The 21,085-nt window shown below is 42.6% G+C and overlaps 1 protein-coding gene across 1 annotated transcript in view; it reads left to right on the top strand.

The window, feature by feature from the left end:
* LOC140410553 (rho-associated protein kinase 2-like) overlaps positions 1–21,085 on the top strand; it is a 374,766-nt gene that overhangs the window by 321,665 nt on the left and 32,016 nt on the right. The window contains exons 28-31 of the mRNA XM_072498789.1: positions 4,140–4,228; positions 12,096–12,174; positions 12,327–12,594; positions 18,181–18,397. Coding sequence (XP_072354890.1) covers positions 4,140–4,228; positions 12,096–12,174; positions 12,327–12,594; positions 18,181–18,397 — 653 coding nt within the window. The remainder of the gene's footprint in view (positions 1–4,139; positions 4,229–12,095; positions 12,175–12,326; positions 12,595–18,180; positions 18,398–21,085) is intronic.

Raw genomic sequence — 21,085 nt, 5'->3', positions numbered from 1 at the left:
TCTGCATCTTTTTTTATTTGTATTCACTTGTGGGATATGCGTGTCATTGGCAATGCCTGCGATTTTTGCCCATCCCCAATTGTCCATGAGAAGGTGCTGGTGAGTTGATTTCTTTAACTACTGTCGTCTATGTGGTGTAGGTGCACCTGCTGTACTGTATAGGAGATAGTTTGAGGATTTTTACCTGGTGACAGTGAAGGAACTCTGATATTGTTCCAAGGCAGGATGGCGTATGGCTCGGAGGGAAACTTGCAGTTGGTGTTCCCATGCACCTGCTGCTGCCCTTGTCTTTCTAATTGGAAATAGTACATGGTTTACCCTCTCTGGTTGCCTCTCGGTTGACCACAGCAGTTGGTTTTAAAGATTTGCCTGTCAAGTTAGTGAGTACTTAACTGTTTAAGTTCTGTGACCCCAAAAAAAAGCAGATACAGATTTTCTTGTAAGTTTTTAAAAGAAAAGGAAATTATGTTTATTGTCCTGAACAATATTTTTAAATATTTAAAAAATAAGAAAGCTCCAACTCTTTCTCTCACATCCAGCCATGTGACTCACACACTCATGCAGAAGAACTTGCAAAGAGAGAGGGTAGGTTAAATTGTTTGTGTGTCCAAGAGAAAGTCAGTGGTGTAAGGATCTGTAGATTGATATGTTGGATGGCTTCAGACCATGTTTGATTACTTTCCAGATCCTGTGCAGGGATGATTTCTGTCACTTCCTCTGAAATAAGCAACTGTTTTGTTCACGTTCAAGATACTGCCTGCAGTGTTTGTTTTTTAATTTTAAATTTTTTTTAGAATACCCAATTTTTTTTTTCAATTAAGGGGCAATTTAGCGTGGCCTACCTACACTGCACATCTTTTTGGGTTTGTGGGGGTGAGACCCACGCAGACACGGAGAGAATGCAAACTCCACACGGACAGTGACCCAGGGCTGGGTTCGAACCTGGGTCCTCAGCACCATGAGGCAACAATGCTAACCACGGCACCACCGTGCTGCCCTTTGCCTGCGTTGTTTGGCAGGTACATGCTTGCAGAATGCTGGGGAGAAATCGAGGGATCACGCATTCTCTTTTCATTGTTACCCACTCATGATCTGTCTGATTCTGACCCTGGGGAAGCAGTTTCTTTTCTTTTCTAACATGAAAGGTTAGCTTGCTATCACATGACTTCCATTCACAAACTAGTCAATTACTAATTATTGGCAAAGCAAGCTGCGGAGCCCCCATTCCAGGTCCATTAGAGTCATAGTGTCATAGAGATTTACAACACAGAAAGAGGCCCTTTGGCCCATCGTGCTGTGCCGGCTATTCTAATCCCATTTTCCAGCACTTGGTCTGTAGCCTTGTATGCTATGGCGTTTCAAGTGCTCATCTGAATATTTTGCGGGTTCCTACCTCGTACCCCAGGCAGTAAGTTCCAAATTCCCAACACCCTCTGGAAGAAAAAGCTTTTCCTCAAATCCCCTCTAAATCTCCTGCCTATTACCATAAATCTATGCCCCTAGAATTGGCCCCTGAACAAAGGGGAAAGGTTTCTTCCTATCTGCCCAATATATGCCCTTCATAATTTTATACACCTCAATCCCCCCTCCCCACACCCCCTCCCCCAGCCTTCTTTACTCTAAGGAAAACAACCCCAGCCTAACCAGCCTCTCTTCATAGCTGAAACGCTGCAGCCCAGGCAACACCCTGATGAATATCCTCTGCACCCTCTGTAGTGCAAGCACATCCTTCCCATAATGTGGCGACCAGAATTACACACAGTACTCTAGCTGTGGCCTAACAAGCATCTTATACAGCTCCATCATAACCTCCCTGCTCTTATATTCTGTGCCTCAGCTACTAAAGGCAAGTGTCCCATATGCCTTCTGAACCACCTTATTTACCTATCCTGCTGCCTTCAGAGATCTTTGGACATGTACCCCAAGGTCTCTCTGATCCTCTGTACTTCCTATGGTCCTACCTTTCATTGTGTATTCCCATATCTTCTTGGTTAAATGGTTAAATTCCATTTGCCACTGTTCTGCCCATCTGACCAGCCCGTCTCGATCATCCTGTAATCTATGGCTTTCCTCCTTGCTATTTACCATACCACCAATTTTTGTGTCATCTGCAAACAGCAAGGGACCCAGCACTGATACCTGCAGTACACCACTGGGCACAGGCTTCCAGTCACAAAAAAGCAGCCTTCAACCGACACCCTTTGCCTCTTGCCACTAAGCCAATTTTGGATCCAATTTGACAAATTGCCCTGGATCCCATGGGCTTTTACCACCTTTGGTTTTTTGAAGATATTTTTTTTGAGCTTTTAACATTTTATATCAAAAGTTTACAAAGTCAAACAAAACTGACACATGTGTCAACAAAAGAGGTTGTTCCAACCGACAACTGCTAACAGTAGCCCCTCTTATTGAAAATACTTCTCTTGCAGACCTTACATTGCCAGACTTGGCCGAAACACGTATTTACAATGGTTTATGTACTGTGTGGCACTAATCTGCCAGCAAACCGGTCTCTTGTACTTTTCCTCCCCTTTGCTTGTCCCCCGTGTTCCTCTTGGGTGTATTCAGCAACCCGCCCCTTCCTCTGCCCCCTTTCTTTCTCTTCCTTGCATCATGACTGTTGGCAGCCTTAGGTGGTGCTGCTGACTGCCAGCTGACGAGGAGTCTCCAGCAGGAGATCAAGGAGGCAAAGGCTAGGATATCAGCCCCCCTCTCGCCGTGAAGAGCACTGGTTGCTCTGATACTCCGAAAACGCCACTCGTGCGCACAGCTTTACCCCACATTAAAAACATGCTATCCGCAAATCTCTCAGCCTCGCAGATGCACTGTTGAGCCTCCAGCCGATGCTCAAGCTTCAAAACACGACTCAAGCTGGTCAAACCAGTGACACCTCCTGTAAATCTGGTCTGCAGACTGCACGGAGTGTCCAGGAATTCCCACATATTGCAGGTTTATCAAAACATGGGACTGAGCTCCCCAACCATACTTCTAAGTTAAAAGATGCTTATGTTAAATTTATTCCAAATAGAATAACTTATTTTATTAAAAACTAGAACTCTTGCTTTTCCTTAACTTAGCCTTAAATTGGAGAACAACAACTTGCCCACTGTTTACAAATCAGCTCTCTCCCTTGTAGTCTCTTCTCCAGCCCTGGGTGTTGCTCGACTATCTATTCCAGTGTTCCCCTCTTGTACGCTCCTCTAGGTGCTGCCCATTATACAGCTCTCTACTCTTTATTGAAGTCTTGCCTCCCTCTCCTCTTTATTGAAGTTTTGCCTCCCTTTCTCTGCTCTTCATTGAAGTCTCTCCTCCCTTTCTCTGCTCTTCATTGAAGTCTCCCCTTCCTCTCTCTGTTCTCTATTGAACTCTTGCTTCTCTCTCCCTCCATGCCCATATTGAAGTCCCACGTCTCTCCCTCTGCACACTTTATTGAAATCTCATGTCTCTCAATGTTCTTTATTTAAGTCTTGTCTCTCTCTCTCCTCCCAAATAGAAGGATCTGAATAATCCTTCTACAGAACCGTGAACTGAGCCCTGCGTTGCCTGGCCAGGTCGGGTCCCGAGTGCTCTTGCTCCGCTTGCTGCTCCTTCTGGACCTCCTGTAGGCCCCATGTTGCCTGGCCCTGTCTGTGTTGGATCGTAACCTGATGCTTCACTGTGATGCTGACTGCAGGACACTCTTTCCAGATTGCTTCACTGCAATGCTGACTGTAGGATCCACTTTAAGAGTTTAGATTAAATAGTCGATGGGGTCCCCTTCTCATCCAGGGTTCATTTTCCACAGTAATTGAGTTTAGAAGCTTGGTCCACACTGAATATGTCTGTGCATAGTTCTGTGAGTGGGCCATTCACATTTGCTTAAGTTGATTGTCCTGGTGGGCTACTTCCAGACAGCACAAACCCTTTTTGATAACATCACCGTGCAAATTACAAAGCTGTGTAAATGTTTGACCATTTTAAGAACTGCTCTTAAGTTACTTCTGTGGATTCAGCCCACTCAGTAAATTGCCATTTTTGATATGGTCTTATAACAATCTGATTATAAAAAATCAATTTACAAAATTTAACAAAATAGCTTCAAGATTTCTCTGTTGGTTTGAATTGTTCTGAAGCAAGCATATTTTTGTTTTGTTTTACAGTATGTAGTTGTGAGCAGTAAGAAGATTCTATTTTATGACAGTGAGCAGGACAAAGAATTGTCTAATCCTTCTATGGTGTTGGATATAGAGTAAGTAGCTACATTTCTTCATGTAAAAATTGTATTAAGGGAATGGATGATGTACTAAGTTATGAAGATCCTGCAGGTAAAGTGTGTTTGGGTTATCCAGAACCATCTCTGATTTGCCACTAAGTTGGAGGTCTTCTGTTACAAGCATGGAAGCTGTGAACTGCAACTCTAGAATCTATCCAATTCCTGTGGAGACTATGGAAAATTATGCAAATATGTCTTGTCCACAAAGCCGAATAAATCCAATCCAACCAATTAATTCCCCAATTATCTACACTCAGTCATCAGCAAAGTGATAAAAAGTGTTGTCGGGAGTCGCCTTTTTGCGAGCTCATGCTACTCATTTTTTAAATCCTTTTTTAATATCCTGATACATATCCCATAATTATTTGCTCCCTGTGTGTATGCCCTGTGCTATGTTTCTTGAAAGTTCTGGCTATGATTTGGCGATGGGGAGTCTAGTTAAGTCAAAAAAAATCCTTGTTTGATTGATGCAGTCGGAGGCAGCCGGGGTGGGGCCAACTTGCAGAGCGGTTTTACTGGTGAGCGGGTCTGTGTTTCGGCAATGCTGTCGGCATCAAGGTGGTGACTGCCATTGTGAATGATGTTGTGGACGATGATCCTGGCTCCTTGCCAGGTTGTTGGTGCTCACTCTGATGAACTGCGAAATATCCTAAAGATTATGGATGAAACGGAGAACAAAATCCTGTCAGTCGATAGGGCGGTCTCCTTGGTGGTGGCTCACCATCAGTCTTTGGGAATTCTGTTGCATGGTATGTTGAATATCCTGGTCGATTTGAGGAATTGGGGTCAGACAGTGAGTGTTGGTGCATGTCATCTTCTAGGGGAAGCTGGGGATGAATTCCCGCCGAATTTGAGAACTGGTTGCCATACTTACATAATCTCCATTTGAAGGCTGAGCGTTTTGAGTTTGACGAAGCGCATTGTATCCAATCTTCGAGGCCTACGTTTGGTCATGGTCTAGATTTCTCACTACCTGGGCTTAGGGAAGACGACATGGCAGAGGTACAGAGGCTTTGCTAGAACTCTGGAGGGATCCTGAGTGCTGCTCGACAATCCTATCATGGCTCTAGCCTTTCCAAGCTCTCTGGATGGTGATATTATCCTGCAGTTCATCAATAATCCTGATCTTTAATCACCTTGTGATTATGCCATGGATTAGCAGGGGTGTACAATATATGCGCACAAGAGGTGGTTGTCGCCTGTTATATGGCAAAAATCATACTGAGTTGGTAGTGTGACATGAGGGTTGTGCAGTATTTACCTAGTTTTTCTTAATGTGCTGTAATCCTTGTGTTTACAAGGAGGGAGCATATTTTAGATACCCTTCACCTTGTTTATGGAGAAGATACATAGTGCCACAGCAGGGTGACAGGTAGATGGTTTGGAGTGGAGGTGGTTGGTATGACCATGTAAGTCCTCACTGTGAGTGAGGAAAGCCTCCAGTTAGAAATACAGTGCATATTTTGTTATTTTGGGGATTATGGAATCCTGCTTGTCTCCAATGAAAGTGTGGACTGATCATGTATCCTAGAGAGGACTGGGTTCCTTATGATTCTTCTTTGTGGTTGGCGTCACTAGCACTGTTGGAGTAGGGGAAAATATGTAATAATGCTGCCCGGGTATGGTCAGTTAATCCTTGATTGGCTAGTCTTCCTTGTGTTGGTCTTTAAAATGTATTTAGCTGCGTGGGTACAGGCAGTTGCTTGATTTAGTAGGTTAGGGCAGTAGTAACTGTGCTTACCTGGGTGGTGGAGTAGGTTATCCTTCACCGAAATATCCCCTTTTGGGGCTCCTGGTGTGCTCTCCTTCTCGGGATAGGGTTCCACTGGGGCAGTAGTAACCTGTGGGCTGCAGAGTCTGAGTGCTGTGGATCAGCGTTGTTATGGTCTTTCTTTGGTTGGGGGGTTAGGCTGGGTGGGGGAGGTCCAGATTACCGTCCTTCTTGAGGCCTGTGCTCCCCTGGGGAAGTAGTGTCCTGTTTCCTGTGAGGCTACACTGTTCTGCCCTGGTATCCTTTTTGCGAAGTTGTACGGTACTTGGCCTTGTCTGGCGTTATTTGCTAACCTAGGTGTTCCTCTCTTTGGTGTTTCCTTTCCTTGGTTAAGAAAGGCACTGATACAGGCTCCGATTTGGCATATTGTCTCTCAGGGGATTTCCTTTATTATATCAAGAGGAGAGAGGATCATACAGTTGGTGATCATACAGCAAGACACACAGTTGGTGGGAGTCTTGACAATTCTTCGTCTCCTTGTTGGTGGGTTTCCTCAGTGGATGTTGGTGCAAATCTTCCAGTATCGACAGAGCCAGAATGTTGCTGCTGATGTAGCTGGAGAGGAGTGAGGTCCGTTGTGTCATGTGTCTTGGCATGATGGGGGTATCCTTAGTTTACTGGCTCCTGTATATGAGAGTATACAATGCCAAGTCATGCCTTGCATTGAGGGCGGTATCCTGTCGTTCCCCTCTGCTTGGGTTGTTCCTTCTTGGCCTGGATGTCTTAGGCGGCTGGGTTAGGTTTTGAATGTACAGCTTTTTCCTTTTTTGTCTTATGGTAATGGGAGACACCAACTGCAATGGTTACAATCTGAACCAACTCTACGAATATTTGCTAGTCTTCTCTCTATGAATGTGTGGCATGATGTACTGTGCTGAATTTTGGGGATTTGTTGCATCCTTTGTTGTACGTAAAATATCCTCTCAGAATTAATGTCTTTGCAAATTTTTCTGTTTTTCATTATTTTGAGGTTAAGGAATCATTGACTGGTTCCTGTAAAGGTACAGGCAAGTCTTATATCTGAGAGAAAGGTGTCATAATATGTTATTGATGTCTCTGGATTAATTGGAGTTGGGGGAGCTATGTTTTGGTGCACGCCTGAACATTGCGTGAAAGTCGTATCCTATATTTTTGCTGTCTGTACGAGCATTCGTTACATGTGAAGGTGTGCACAAATTTGCCATGTTTTCATCGCTTTATCTTTTTCTCCCTCATTCTCTAGTTTATCCATTGGTGCATACAGAGGCACCAATTTTAATGGTTAAGCTGAACCAACTGTTGTTGTTATTCTCCTTTCTGTATGCATGTGTGCTGTGCTGTACCAATCCTGAGGATTTGTTGTGTCATTTGTGAAAATGGAAAATCTCTCTTTTTTTTTTTTTATAGAAAAAAAAGAAATTATTGTCGACAGTGTTATTCAGTGACATTTACTCAGCAATAATCTGCTCACTGATGCCTCAGTTTAGGTTCTGCCAGGATCATTCGGCTCCAGACCTCATTGCACCCAAATATGGATGAAAGAACTAAATTCCAGAAGTGAATTGAGAATATTTGCCCTTGGCATTAAGGCAGCCTTTGACGGCATTGAACATAAGAACATAAGAACTAGGAGCAGGAGTAGGCCATCTGGCCCCTCGAGCCTGCTCCGCCATTCAATGAGATCATGGCTGATCTTTTTTGGACTCAGCTCCACTTTCCTGCCCGAACACCATAACCCTTAATCCCTTTATTCTTCAAAAAACTATCTATCTTTATCTTAAAAACATTTAATGAAGGAACCTCAACTGCTTCACTGGGCAAGGAATTCCATAGAGTCACAACCCTTTGGGTGAAGACGTTCCTCCTAAGCTCAGTCCTAAATCTACTTCCCCTTATTTTGAGGCTATGCCCCCTAGTTCTGCTTTCACCCGCCAGTGGAAACAACCTGCCCGCATCTATTCTATCTATTCCCTTCATAATTTTATATGTTTCTATAAGATCCCACCGCATCCTTCTAAATTCCAAAGAGTACAGTCCCAGTCTACTCAACCTCTCCTCTTAATCCAACCCCTTCAGCTCTGGGATTAACCTAGTGAATCTCCTCTGCATACCCTCCAGCGCCAGTACGTCCTTTCTCAGGTAAGGAGACCAATACTTAACACAATACTCCAGGTGTGGCCTCACTAACACCGTATACAATTGCAGCATAACCTCCCTAGTCTTCAACTCCATCCCTCTAGCAATGAAGGACAAAACTCCATTTACCTTCTTAATCACCTGTTGCACCTGTAAACCAACTTTTTGCGACTCATGCTCTCGCACACCTAGGTCTCTCTATACAGCGGTATGTTTTAATATTTTATCATTTAAATAATAATCCCTTTTGCTATTATTCCTACCAAAATGGATAACCTCACATTTGTCAACATTGTATTCCATCTGCCAGACCTTAGCCCATTCACTTAAACTATTCAACTCCCTCTGCACTTTTTGCTTTACCACTCATCTTAGTGTCGTCTGCAAACTTGGACACATTGCACTTGGTCCCCAACTCCAAATCATCTATGTAAATTGTGAACAATTGTGGGCCCAACACTGATCCCTGAGGGACACCGCTAGCTACTGATTGCCAACCAGAGAAACACCCATTAATCCCCACTCTTTGCTTTCTATTAATTAACCAATCCTCTATCCATGCTACTACTTTACCCTTAGTGCCATGCAGCTTTATCTTATGCAGCAATCTTTTGTGTGGCACCATATCAAAAGCTTTCTGGAGATCCAGATATACCACATCCATTGGCTCCCTGTTATCCACTGCACTGGTAATGTCCTCACAAAATTCCACTAAATTAGTTAGGCACGACCTGCCCTTTATGAACCCATGCTGCGTCTGCCCAGTGGGACAATGTCCATCCAGATGCCTCGTTATTTCAGCCTTGATGATAGATTCCAGCATTTTCCCTACTACCGAAGTTAAGCTAACTGGTCTATAATTACCTGCTTTTTGCCTACCTCCTTTTTTAAACAGTGGTGTCACGTTTGCTAATTTCCAATCCACCGGGACCACCCCAGAGTGTAGTGAATTTTGGTAAATTATCACTAGTGCATTTGCAAATTCCCTAGCCATCTCTTTTAGCACTCTGGGATGCATTCCGTCAGGGCCAGGAGTCTTGTCTACCTTTAGCCCCATTAGCTTGCCCATCACTACCTCCTTAGTGATAACAATCATCTCGAGGTCCTCACCTGTCATAGCCTCATTTCCATCAGTCACTGGCATGTTATTTGTGTCTTTCATTGTGAAGACTGACCCAAAAAACCTGTTCAGTTCCTCAGCCATTTCCTCTACTCTTTTTGTTTTATATATTGATAGAAACTTTTACTATCTGTTTTTATATTCTGAGCAAGTTTACTCTCGTAATCTATCTTACACTTTATAGCTTTTTTAGTAGCTTTCTGTTGCCCCCGAAAGGTTTCCCAGTCCTCTAGTCTCCCACTAATTTTGCCACTTTGTATGCTTTTTCCTGCAATTTGATACACTCCCTTATTTCCTTAGATATCCATGGTCGATTTTCCCTCTTTCTACTGTCCTTCCTTTTTGTTGGTATAAACCTTTGCTGAGCATTGAAAAATCACTTGGAATGTTCTCCACTGTTCCTCAACTGTTTCACCATAAAGCCTTTGCTCCCAGTCTACCTCTCATCCCATTGTAATCTCCTTTGTTTAAGCACAAAACACTAGTGTTTGATTTTACTTTCTCACCCTCCATCTGTACTTTAATTTCCACCATGTTATGATCGCTCCTTCCGAGAGGATCCCTAACTATGAAATCATTAATCAATCCTGTCTCATTACACAGGACCAGATTTAGGACCGCTTGTTCCCTCATAGGTTCCATTACATACTGTTCTAGGAAACTATCGCGGATACATTCTATAAACTCCTCCTCAAGGCTGCCTTGACCGACCTGGTTAAACCAATCGAAAAGTAGATTAAAATCCCCCATGATAATTGCTGTGCCATTTCTACATGCATCAGTTATTTCTTTGTTTATTGCCTACCCCACCATAATGTTACTATTTGGTGGCCTATAGACTACTCCTATCAGTGACTTTTTCACCTTACTATTCCTGGTTGCCACCCAAATGGATTCAACCGTATCCTCCATAGCACCGATGTCATCCCTTACTATTGCCCGAATGTCATCCATTTGACAAAATGTGGCATCAAGGAACCCCAATAAAATTGAAGTCAGTGGGAATCAGGCACTAAACTCTGTCCTGGCTGGAGTTGAACCTAGCATAAAGGAAAATGGTTGTAGATGTTGAAGGCCAAGAGTCCTGACCCAGGACATCAGCGTAGGAATTCTTTGGGATTGTGTCCTAGGCTCAGCCAACTTCAACTGCTGCACAATGTCCTTCTGTCCATCAGGTCATAAGTGATGATGTTCGCTGATGATTGTAGTTTTCATTTCTATTTGCAACTCCTCCGATATAGAAGCAGTCTGCACCCTACTGCATAGAAGACCTGGACTATATTTAGGCTTGGACTGATAATTGGCAGGTAATATTTGTGCCAAACAGTTGCCAGGCAGTGACCATTTCCAACAAAATAGTTTTGGCTTCCCTTAACATTCAATGGCATTACCATTGCCAAAATAGTTTATGCACTCTCCACATCATTAATGTTTCCATGACCCATAATCATTTGTCTTTGTAACTGAAAGAGTTTGCCAATTTAGCACTGTTAACGAGACTTTTTTGTATGTGGTCTGTACCACACCTGGAGTGTCTGCTGACAATTAGTGCCAAAGATGGAAATTGCTTTCCATTCCTGAGCTTTTGACTCCTTCCCTTTTACAGTGTTTTTCTTTTTAACCTCCCTAAGCATGGAGGCAGTCATGCAATCTTTTGTGGCCTCTGAAAATCATTCATTAGTTTCCCAATTCAATAACAAATTGAAATGATTTTGAACATTCACAGCAGAATACACTTTGGGTGACATTGTCTCAGGAAAGTGTTACATATGGATCAACATTCTACTCCTGAGAACGCTGTATAATTCACCTTTCGATTTTGGACAGATACCCAAGTTATACTTTATAGTATATAAATAGACCTGCAATACAATGGTCAGTATTGAGACAGTGTGATCTAACTTTATCAATGTTTTATCTGTTAAGTTTGCTGTTCCATTTGCTTCCAAATGCACTCACATGTGAAAAGCATTCACAAATGCCTGCCAAAAACCTTCAACTGTTTGTAAAGTCACTGATCTACAGTTTCAATTAACCATTGTATAATAGGAAGCCATGCAAGATTCCATGTCCTTTATGTGAACAGGGTTGTAGATAAGAAATTAGCATTCAAAAAGATATATTTATTAAAATAAAGTGCATTCATTGATTATTTGAGAACTGAATTTTTAGCTCCTAACTTTCTCTAGAGCAAGGATAAATGAAATGAAACAAATTGCTTATTGTCACAAGTAGGCTTCAAATGAAGTTACTGTGAAAAGCCCCTAGTCGCCACATTCCGGCGCCTGTTCGGGGGGCTGTTACGGGAATGCTGCTATTATTAAACTTCACAGCTTTAGTATGAATGATAAAGCAGTTAGAAATAGTCAATCTTAGCAGGAGCATAAAAAATGTTTAAAATGAAATGGAGATGAAAACAAAATTCATCTTCTGCCTGGGAACTTTCTAGATTTTACATAAAAATGTACCTGCATAGAGGGATCAATTGTTTTTTCATGTTATAGTCATCAACTTTCAATCCAGCATATCTACGTAACCCTCATCATTTCCCATAGTTATATGCAAGGATGGAAGCTTAATGACTGTAACACACCACCTCCATGAGATTTGTTGCCATGTAAAATCATGATGGGGCAAAAGTGGTGATGATTTTTGGAGAGTTGAAAAAATGAGTGAAGGGTTTTAGATCTGGTACAGCAGTAAGTAACTTTCACTTTTTCTTGATTTTAATTTAACGTACCTACTTAAAAATGGCTATAGAAATGGCTAATGTGAGAAACAAACAGTAAGTCAAAGATCTTATATTTTGTCATTTTAACATTGCTGCCTTTTCACAGCAAACTTTTCCACGTTCGGCCAGTTACACAGGGTGATGTATATAGAGCGGATGCCAAAGAGATTCCCAGAATATTTCAAGTGAGTGGGACTTGACAACCTCTGTGGTTGAAACATATTGAAGATCAGTTACATTGTTAAAATGTTCTTGTAATATACATATATATATATATATATATATATAGTTTTAAGTTTTAAAACTGACTGACATTAAAATATCTGTTGAATGCCAGATCCTTTATGCGAACGAGGGAGAGAGTAGAAAGGAGCAAGAGTATCCTGTGGAGCCTCCTGCTTTGGGAGAGAAGTCGAGCTACATTCCTCACAAAGGTCATGAGTTTATACCAACGCTCTACCATTTTCCAACAAACTGTGAAGCCTGTACGAAGCCACTGTGGCACATGTTTAAACCCCCAGCAGCTCTGGAGTGTCGCCGTTGCCATATCAAATGCCACAAGGATCACATAGATAAAAAAGAGGATCTTATAGCACCATGTAAAGGCAGGTATCGGACCAATGTCCACCGTTCATATTTTACAGAATATATGTCTTATGTTTTTCATGTATGGAATGACCTGCCTGGACTGTATGCACAATACTTTTCACTGTACCTCGGTACACATGACAATAAATCTAAATGTGTCATCAGTTTGCTTAAAATTTGAAACTTAAATAACTTTGAAATAAAATTCACCAAAAATTTCAGATCGCAAATAATTTTAAGTGGTTCACAAATTGGTTTTCATATTCATACAGTATTTTCCTTGTGTGTTTGTTAATTGAAGTACAAGTACATCATTGTTTTACCTGGTAGAAGTATTTGGAGCTTTGCGCAGGTGGAAGTGAGGGAGGAAAAGGGTTACATCTCCTGCATTTGTATGGGTGAGTGATTTGCATGGAGAAGTTGTTGTTGGACGTGATTGAACATAGAACATAGAAAATACAGCACAGAACAGGCCCTTCGGCCCACGATGTTGTGCCGAACCTGTGTCCTAGATTAATCATAGATTATCATTGAATTTACAGTGCAGAAGGAGGCCATTCGGCCCTTTGAGTCTGCACCGGATCTTGGAAAGAGCACCCTACCCAAACTCAACACCTCCACCCAACACCAAGGGCAATTTGGACATTAAGGGCAATCTATCATTGGCCAATTCACCTAACCCGCACATCTTTGGACTGTGGGAGGAAGCCGGAGCACCCGGAGGAAACCCACGCAGACACGGGGAGGACGTGCAGACTCTGCACAGACAGTGACCCAAGCCGGAATCGAACCTGGGACCCTGGAGCTGTGAAGCAATTGTGCTATCCACAATGCCACCGTGCTGCCCTTGAGAACAAATAAATCTACACTATATCATTTTACCGTAATCCATGTACCTATCCAATAGCTGCTTGAAGGTCCCTAATGTTTCCGACTCAACTACTTCCACAGGCAGTGCATTCCATGCCCCCACTACTCTCTGGGTAAAGAACCTACCTCTGATATCCCTCCTATATCTTCCACCTTTCACCTTAAATTTATGTCCCCTTGTAATGGTTTGTTCCACCCGGGGAAAAAGTCTCTGACTGTCTACTCTATCTATTCCCCTGATCATCTTATAAACCTCTATCAAGTCGCCCCTCATCCTTTTCCGTTCTAATGAGAAAAGGCCTAGCACCCTCAACCTTTCCTCGTAAGACCTACTCTCCATTCCAGGCAACATCCTGGTAAATCTTCTTTGCACCTTTTCCAAAGCTTCCACATCCTTCCTAAAATGAGGCGACCAAAACTGTACACAATACTCCAAATGTGGCCTTACCAAAGTTTTGTACAGCTGCATCATCACCTCACGGCTCTTAAATTCAATCCCTCTGTTAATGAACGCGAGCACACCATAGGCCTTCTTCACAGCTCTATCCTCTTGAGTGGCAACTTTCAAAGATGTATGAACATAGACCCCAAGATCTCTCTGCTCCTCCACATTGCCAAGAACTCTACCGTTAACTCTATATTCCGCATTCATATTTGTCCTTCCAAAATGGACAACCTCACACTTTTCAGGGTTAAACTCCATCTGCCACTTCTCAGCCCAGCTCTGCATCCTATCTATGTCTCTTTGCAGCCGACAACAGCCCTCCTTACTATCCACAACTCCACCAATCTTCGTATCGTCTGCAAATTTACTGACCCACCCTTCAACTTCCTCATCCAAGTCATTAATGAAAATCACAAACATCATGTTGAACTGATCCCTGCGGTACGCCACTGGTAACTGGGATCCAGGCTGAATATTTACCATCCACCACCACTCTCTGACTTCTATAGGTTAGCCAGTTCGTTATCCAACTGGCCAAATTTCCCACTATCCCATGCCTCCTTACTTTCTGCATAAGCCTACCATGGGGAACCTTATCAAATGCTTTACTAAAATCCATGTACACTATATCCACTGCTTTACCTTCATCCACATGCTTGGTCACCTCCTCAAAGAATTCAATAAGATTTGTAAGGCAAGACCTACCCCTCACAAATCCGTGCTGAGGGTTGTGCTCAGAGGGAGTGGTCATTTCGGGACAGGGAAGATGTTTTTGGTAGTCACATCATGTTGGAGATGTGGAAATAGCAGAGGATGATCTGTTGAATTTGGAGGCTTGTGGGATGGTAGGTGAGTACAGAGTGCAGGAAATGGACATGGTCATGGTCCCTGTCAGCTGCAGAGAGAGGGAATCCTCAGTTGAGGAGAATGGAAGGTGGTGCTGTCAAAACAGATGTGATGAGATAGAGGCCAGGATAGTCCAGCCCCTTCATGGCAGGACTTGCCATGGGGAATGCGGTGGGCCAGCTAAAAGTCCATTGACGTTTAGCAGGATCAGAAGATCCCAGCGGTGGGCAGGACCTGAAAACCTCAGCTTGTGAAACTGGGAGAATATGTGCAGTGCTTATAGAAACTGTAGTGAGAGGAAGCAGAATCAAGGTAGCTGTTGGAGTCAAGGCTACCGACCAAATGCTGGAAAATGGGATTAAAATAAGATAGGTACTTGATGCATACATGATGGGCTGAAGGACCTTTTTTTGTGCTGTAAATCTCCATCTGTGACTCAGTGGGTCAAGAATAGGAAAAAGCATTGATCTATGCATCAGTGTAATGAACAAAGGGGAGGGAACTCTTAGTAAGACTAGAACAAAGATGTTCCACGTATTGCGATTGAAGACTGATAAATCCCCTTGGCCTGATAATCTACATCTCGGAGTACTTAAGGAAGTGGCTCGAGAGTTAGTAGATGTATTGGTGGTCATCGTCCAGGATTCTATAGCGCATGGGATTAGGGGTAGTGTATCGAGATGGATAGAAAGAGACCGGAATTAAAGGGTCTTTTTCAAACTGGCAGTGATTAGTGGGGTACCACAGAGATCGGTGCTAGGACTCGAGCTATTCACAATATGTATTAATGATTTAGATGAGGAAACAAAATGTAATATCTCCAAATTTGCATTTGACACCAAGTTGGGTGGGAGGTAGCAGAGATCCTTCAGTGTGATTTGGACAAGTTGAATGAGTGGGCAAATGAATGGCATGTGCAGTATAATGTGGAGAAATGCAAGGCTATCCACTTGGGTAGCTAAAACGAGAAGGCAGACTGTTATCTGAATGACCATAAATTAGGAGAGGGGAATGTGCAACGAGACCTGGGTGTCCTCGTACACCAGTCACTGAAGGTAAGCATGCAGGTACAGCAGGCGGTAAAAATAAAGCAAATTGTGAGAGGATTTGAGTATGGGAGCAGGGATGTCTTGCTGCAATTATACAGGGCCTTGATGAAGTCACACCTAGAATATTATGTGCAGTTTTGGTCTCCTAATCTGAGAAAGGATAGTCACTAGAGGGAATGCAGAGAAGGCTTACCAGACTGATTCCTGGGATGGCGGGACTGACCTATGAGGGGAGATCGAATCAGTTAGGATTGTGTTCGCTTGAGTTCAGAAGAATGAGGAGGGATTTCATAGAAACCTATACAATTCTAACAGGACTAGACAGGGTAGATGCAAGAAGGATGTTCCCGATGATGGGGGTGTCCAGAACCAGGTCTCACAGTCTGAGGATACAGGGTAGATAATTTCCGACTGTGATGAGACTGTGGAATTTGTTACCATAGGAAACAGTTGAGGCCTAAACATTATATATTTTATAGAAGCAGTTAGATATAGCACTTAGGGTGAAGGGGATCAAATAATATGGGATTAGGCTATTGAGTTGGATGATCAGCCATAATCGTAATGAATGGCGGAGCAAGCTTGCAGGGCCGAATGGCCTTCTCTTGCTCTTATTTTCTATGTATCCAATATTGTCAGGTATAGCTAGGATCTATAACACCTTTTATATGGAGGAAGTGAGAGGAATCAAACCAGAAGTTGCATAATGTGAGAGAAGTTGTGGTAGATGGAAACTGGTTGGACCTTGGTTCAAGGAAAACTTGGAGAGCAGTCCTGTGTCGGGTTTGAGGTGGGTGTGCAGAAAATAAATTTGACTTAAAAAGCAAGTAGTTATGGCCAGGAAATTGGAAACTACTAAATGAGCAGAAGCTGTTGAAGAGTTGCAGAGTCAGAGGGGATGACACTGGACAAGGGAAGCAAAAGTGGAGTTGAATAGAAGGAAATCAGTTTCATAGGGCAAGAAGCATGGAACTTAAACAATATTTGTCACCACAGATGCTGCCTGATCTGAGTATTTCCAGCATTATTTTTATTGCAGATTTCCAGCATCCGCAGTATTTTGCTTTTGTCCTTTTAATGCGTTGGCTGTCCCACTATCTTTTTCGCTTTCTCCGCATGCTCTGTTTCCTTCCAGCATTCTCTCAATGTTTCAGTATTGGTGAACCTGCTTCTGTCACTCTTCTCTCCCAACTGTACACTTTTCCCCCCCTCAATTATGGGGCAGTTTAGTGTGGCCAATCCACCTACCCTGCATATCCTTGAGTTGTGGGGGTGAGACACACGCAGACACGGGGAGAATATGCAAACTCCAAATTGGACAGTGACCTGAGGCCGGGATCGAACCCAGGTTGTCAACACCATGAGGCAGCAGTGCTAAACTGCGCCACTTTGTTGCCCTAATTGTACATCTTCTACCTCCATTTCCCCATCCTTTGGTCTCTGCTTGCACATGTTCTCTTCACCTCTGCGCTGTCTCACCCTCCTTGTATGTCTCTCTTTCCAAGTCTTCCATTTCCCACATTCCCGAACAATCATCTGGTATTTGCCACGTTGGCAGTGAACATCATTAATAAAAGCAAATTACTGCGGATGCTGGAATCTGAAACCAAAAGAGAAAGTGCTGGAAAATCGCAGCAGATCTGGCAGCATCTGTAAGGAGAGAAAATAGCTCAAATGTTTTTTGGAAGACCCTTTGTCAAAACTAAAAGGCATAGAAAGTGGGAGATATTTATACTGTAGGGTGAGGGAATGAAAGATGAGTCATAGCCACAGAAACCAAGGGAAAAGAGTGCTAATGGCAGTCCCCAGAGAGAATAAAAGGTGTCAACGGCCAAACAGCAGAGACACTAAAACCAGAGGGTAAACTATGACAGTAGATGGGTGTGTGTGAGGGGGGGGGATATAGGTGGGAGAGAGGTAAAGTGAGAAAGGGGGGGGGGAGGGGAAGCAAAGGTGAGAAAAGATAAGGAAAGGGGGGATACGATAGGGAGAAAGAGTGGGGGGAAATATATGTAAAGAAAGAAGAGACCCCTACTTGACTCTAGGTCATCACAGCCGCCTTCACCCCAGCCTTCAACTTAAATTACAAAGGTGACCATTCTGATGGAAGGTCACAGACCTGAAATGTTAATTTTGTTACTCTCGCCAAAGAAGTAGCCACACCTGCTGAATGTTCTTGTATTTGCTGTTTTTTTTTCTGATTTCCAACCTCCGCATCACTTTGTTTTTATACCCTACAATGGTCACTGAATGATGATCTGGAGCAAGAACATGATTTATTTTCATTCTCCTTCGCCCACATAGCCTTTAAATACCTAATTGAGAGAGGCTAACACAACATTAACGTTTGATCACTACTGAAGATAATTAAACTAGTTATTTCTCCTTTGCAGTGAACTATGATGTTTCATCTGCAAAAGACTTGCTGTTATTAGCTAATTCAACAGAAGAACAACAGAAATGGGTGAGTCGACTGGTGAAAAAAATTCCAAAGAAACCTCCTGCACATGATCCCAACTTCCACAGATCTTCACCTAGGTCCTCAATGCGGGTTCCACCTAATCAATCTATGAGGCGGCCGAGCCGACAGCTTCCCCAAACCAAGCCCAGGTAAAATATTATTGATCTGTTAATTTTAAGCTTATATATTGTACATTATTGTGATTGTATACTGAGCTGCATTATAAACTAGTGTAGCTCTCTTCACAATCTTATTTATTATTCTGCTATTGACAGCGTATTCTTCTAACATTTGGAAGACTGAACATCATCTGCAGTTTCCAAATGTGTTTTTCATGTTTAAAGATGTACACCCCACATTTATCCAAATTAAAAACCAACTCGTCCAATTATTGATTTTCTAACCCTTTTAAATGTTGCTGCTTTGCCTCTGTTGCCAGAGAGTGATTATATTATTCGTCTAGCAACCCAAAGGCATTGAGTTCAATTCCCAGCATATCAAGTTGTGAAGTTGAATTCAATTAATCTGGTAATTAGTGAAATAGCAACAAACAATTCACAATCCAACCCAGCTATTCCATTAACATCTTTTGGGAAAGAGAATCTGACATCCTTATCTATTTCATGGGACCCTCGTCTGCACTTTATGGTTCACTTTTAATGGCCGTAAGCTAACAGAGATTGTCAATAATGGTGGTTTGACTGTGCTACCCATTAATATAGATATAAAAGCTGCTTCCAGTAAGCTCTTCCTTGGATATGTCTCTTCACTAACCACCCCCTTTTCCTTTTAAATTGTATGCTGATTCGAAAAATGCACTCTTCATTCTGGCACATGTAAGATTAATCTTTGCCTGTGTTTCGAAACAGTTTTCTTTAAACACTGATCCAATTTATTCTTATTGTGCAGCTATATAATATCCATATTTAATCCCAGATCTTCTCTCGTCAACAACCTGATTGCTTACTCTGTCCCTAAATTTACTCCCACTATCGTTGAAGCTAACCTCTTATAGAGACCAGCCATTTCAAGTTTGACCTCTCCTCCATAATGTGTTATTTGATCAAACTAAATTATACCTTTATATTTCCACAGACAACTCCCATGTAATTTTGCTTTGATTAGCCCTGACTAATCTTAGAAATCTACTAGATTTTTATGCTGTTCATTGTAAGACCATAAGGAATAGGAACAGGAGGAGTCCATTTGGCCCCTCGAACCTGCTCCGCCATTCAATAGGATCATGGCTGATCCAACATTCCTCGCATCCACTTTCCTGCCTTTTCCCCGTAACTCTTGATTCCCTTACTGTTCAAGAATCTATCTGTCTCAGCCTTAAATACACACAAAAATTTTGCCCCCACAGCTGTCTGTGGCAAGAAGTTCCAAAGACACTCAGCCCTCTGAGAGAAGACATTCCTCCTCGTCTCCGTGTTAAATTGGCACCCCTTTAATCTGATACTATGCCCTCTGGACCAAGACTCTCCCATGAATGAGGTGAAACAACCTCTCGGTATTTATCCCGTCAAGCCCCTTAAGGATCCTATATGTTTCAATGAGATCCCCTCTCATTCTCCTAAATTCAAAATGAGTAGAGTGCCGACCTATTTAACCTTTGCTTTTAAGCAATCCCTCCATACTGGGGATCATCCTCGTGAATTTTCTCTGAAATAATATATTTCCTTAAATAAGGGGACCAAAATTGCTCACAGAATTCGAGTTGCAGCAAGACGTTCCTACTCTAATATTCCAATCCCTTGAAATAAGGACCAACATTCTATGAGCCTTCCTGATTACCAGCTTTCAGTGTTTCGTGCACAAGTACCCCCAAGTCCTTTGTGTTGCAGCTTTCTGCAGTTTTTCTTCTTTCAAATAATACTCTGTTCTTTTGTTCTCCCTTCCAAAATGAACAACTTGACATTTTCTCACATTATACTCCATTTGCCAACATTTTGCCCACTTACTTAACCTATCAGTATCTCTTTGCTAACTGTTTGTACCCCCCTCGCAACTTGGCTTCCAACTATTTTTGTTTCACCTGCAAATTTGACTACAGTATTTTCACTTCCTCCCTCCAAGTCATTAATGTATATTGTTAAACAGTTGCGGTCTCATTGCTGATCCCTGTGGAACCTCACTGGTTACAGGTCAGCAACCTGAATTCGAACCCCCTATCCCCACTCTCTGTTCTTTTGCCCATTAGCCAGTTCTCTATCCATGCCAATATACTACCTCCAATGCAATGGGTTCTTATCTTGTGACTTGTTTTGTGAGGTGCCTTGTCAAGTGCCTTCTGGAAGTTTAAATACAACACATCTACTGGTTTCCCCCCTATCCGCACTGGTTAAGACTTCCTCAAAAAACTCGAATAAATTAGTCGGTTACAATTTCCCTTTCATGAAACCATGCTGACTCTGCTGGATTAGATTATGCTTTTCCAAATGTGCTGCTATTACTGCCTTAATAATTGATTCCAACATTTTTCCAACAAAAGATGTTAGGCTAATTGGTTTACAGTTACCCACTTTTAGCCTGCTCTCCTTTTGAATGGAGGTGTTACATTGGCAGTTTTCCAATCCTCTGGTACTTTTACAGAATCCGAGAATTTTTGGAAAACTACAACCAATGCATCCACTATCACTAGCTACTTAGGATCCTAGGACGCAAGCCATCAGGACCAGGTGACTTATCTGCCTTTAGCCCCATTCATAGAATCATAGAATTTAAAGTGCAGAAGGCGGCTATTCGGCTCGTCGAGTCTGCACCGCCCTTGGAAAGAGCACCCTACCTAAGCCCACACCTCCACCCTATCCCCGTATCCCCACCTAACGTTTTTG

The sequence above is a fragment of the Scyliorhinus torazame genome, chromosome 4 (genome assembly GCF_047496885.1).
Source record: "Scyliorhinus torazame isolate Kashiwa2021f chromosome 4, sScyTor2.1, whole genome shotgun sequence".
Classification (NCBI taxonomy): domain Eukaryota; kingdom Metazoa; phylum Chordata; class Chondrichthyes; order Carcharhiniformes; family Scyliorhinidae; genus Scyliorhinus; species Scyliorhinus torazame.
The sequence above is the reverse complement of the archived record's forward strand: the minus strand, read 5'-3'. Positions and strand labels throughout refer to the sequence as shown.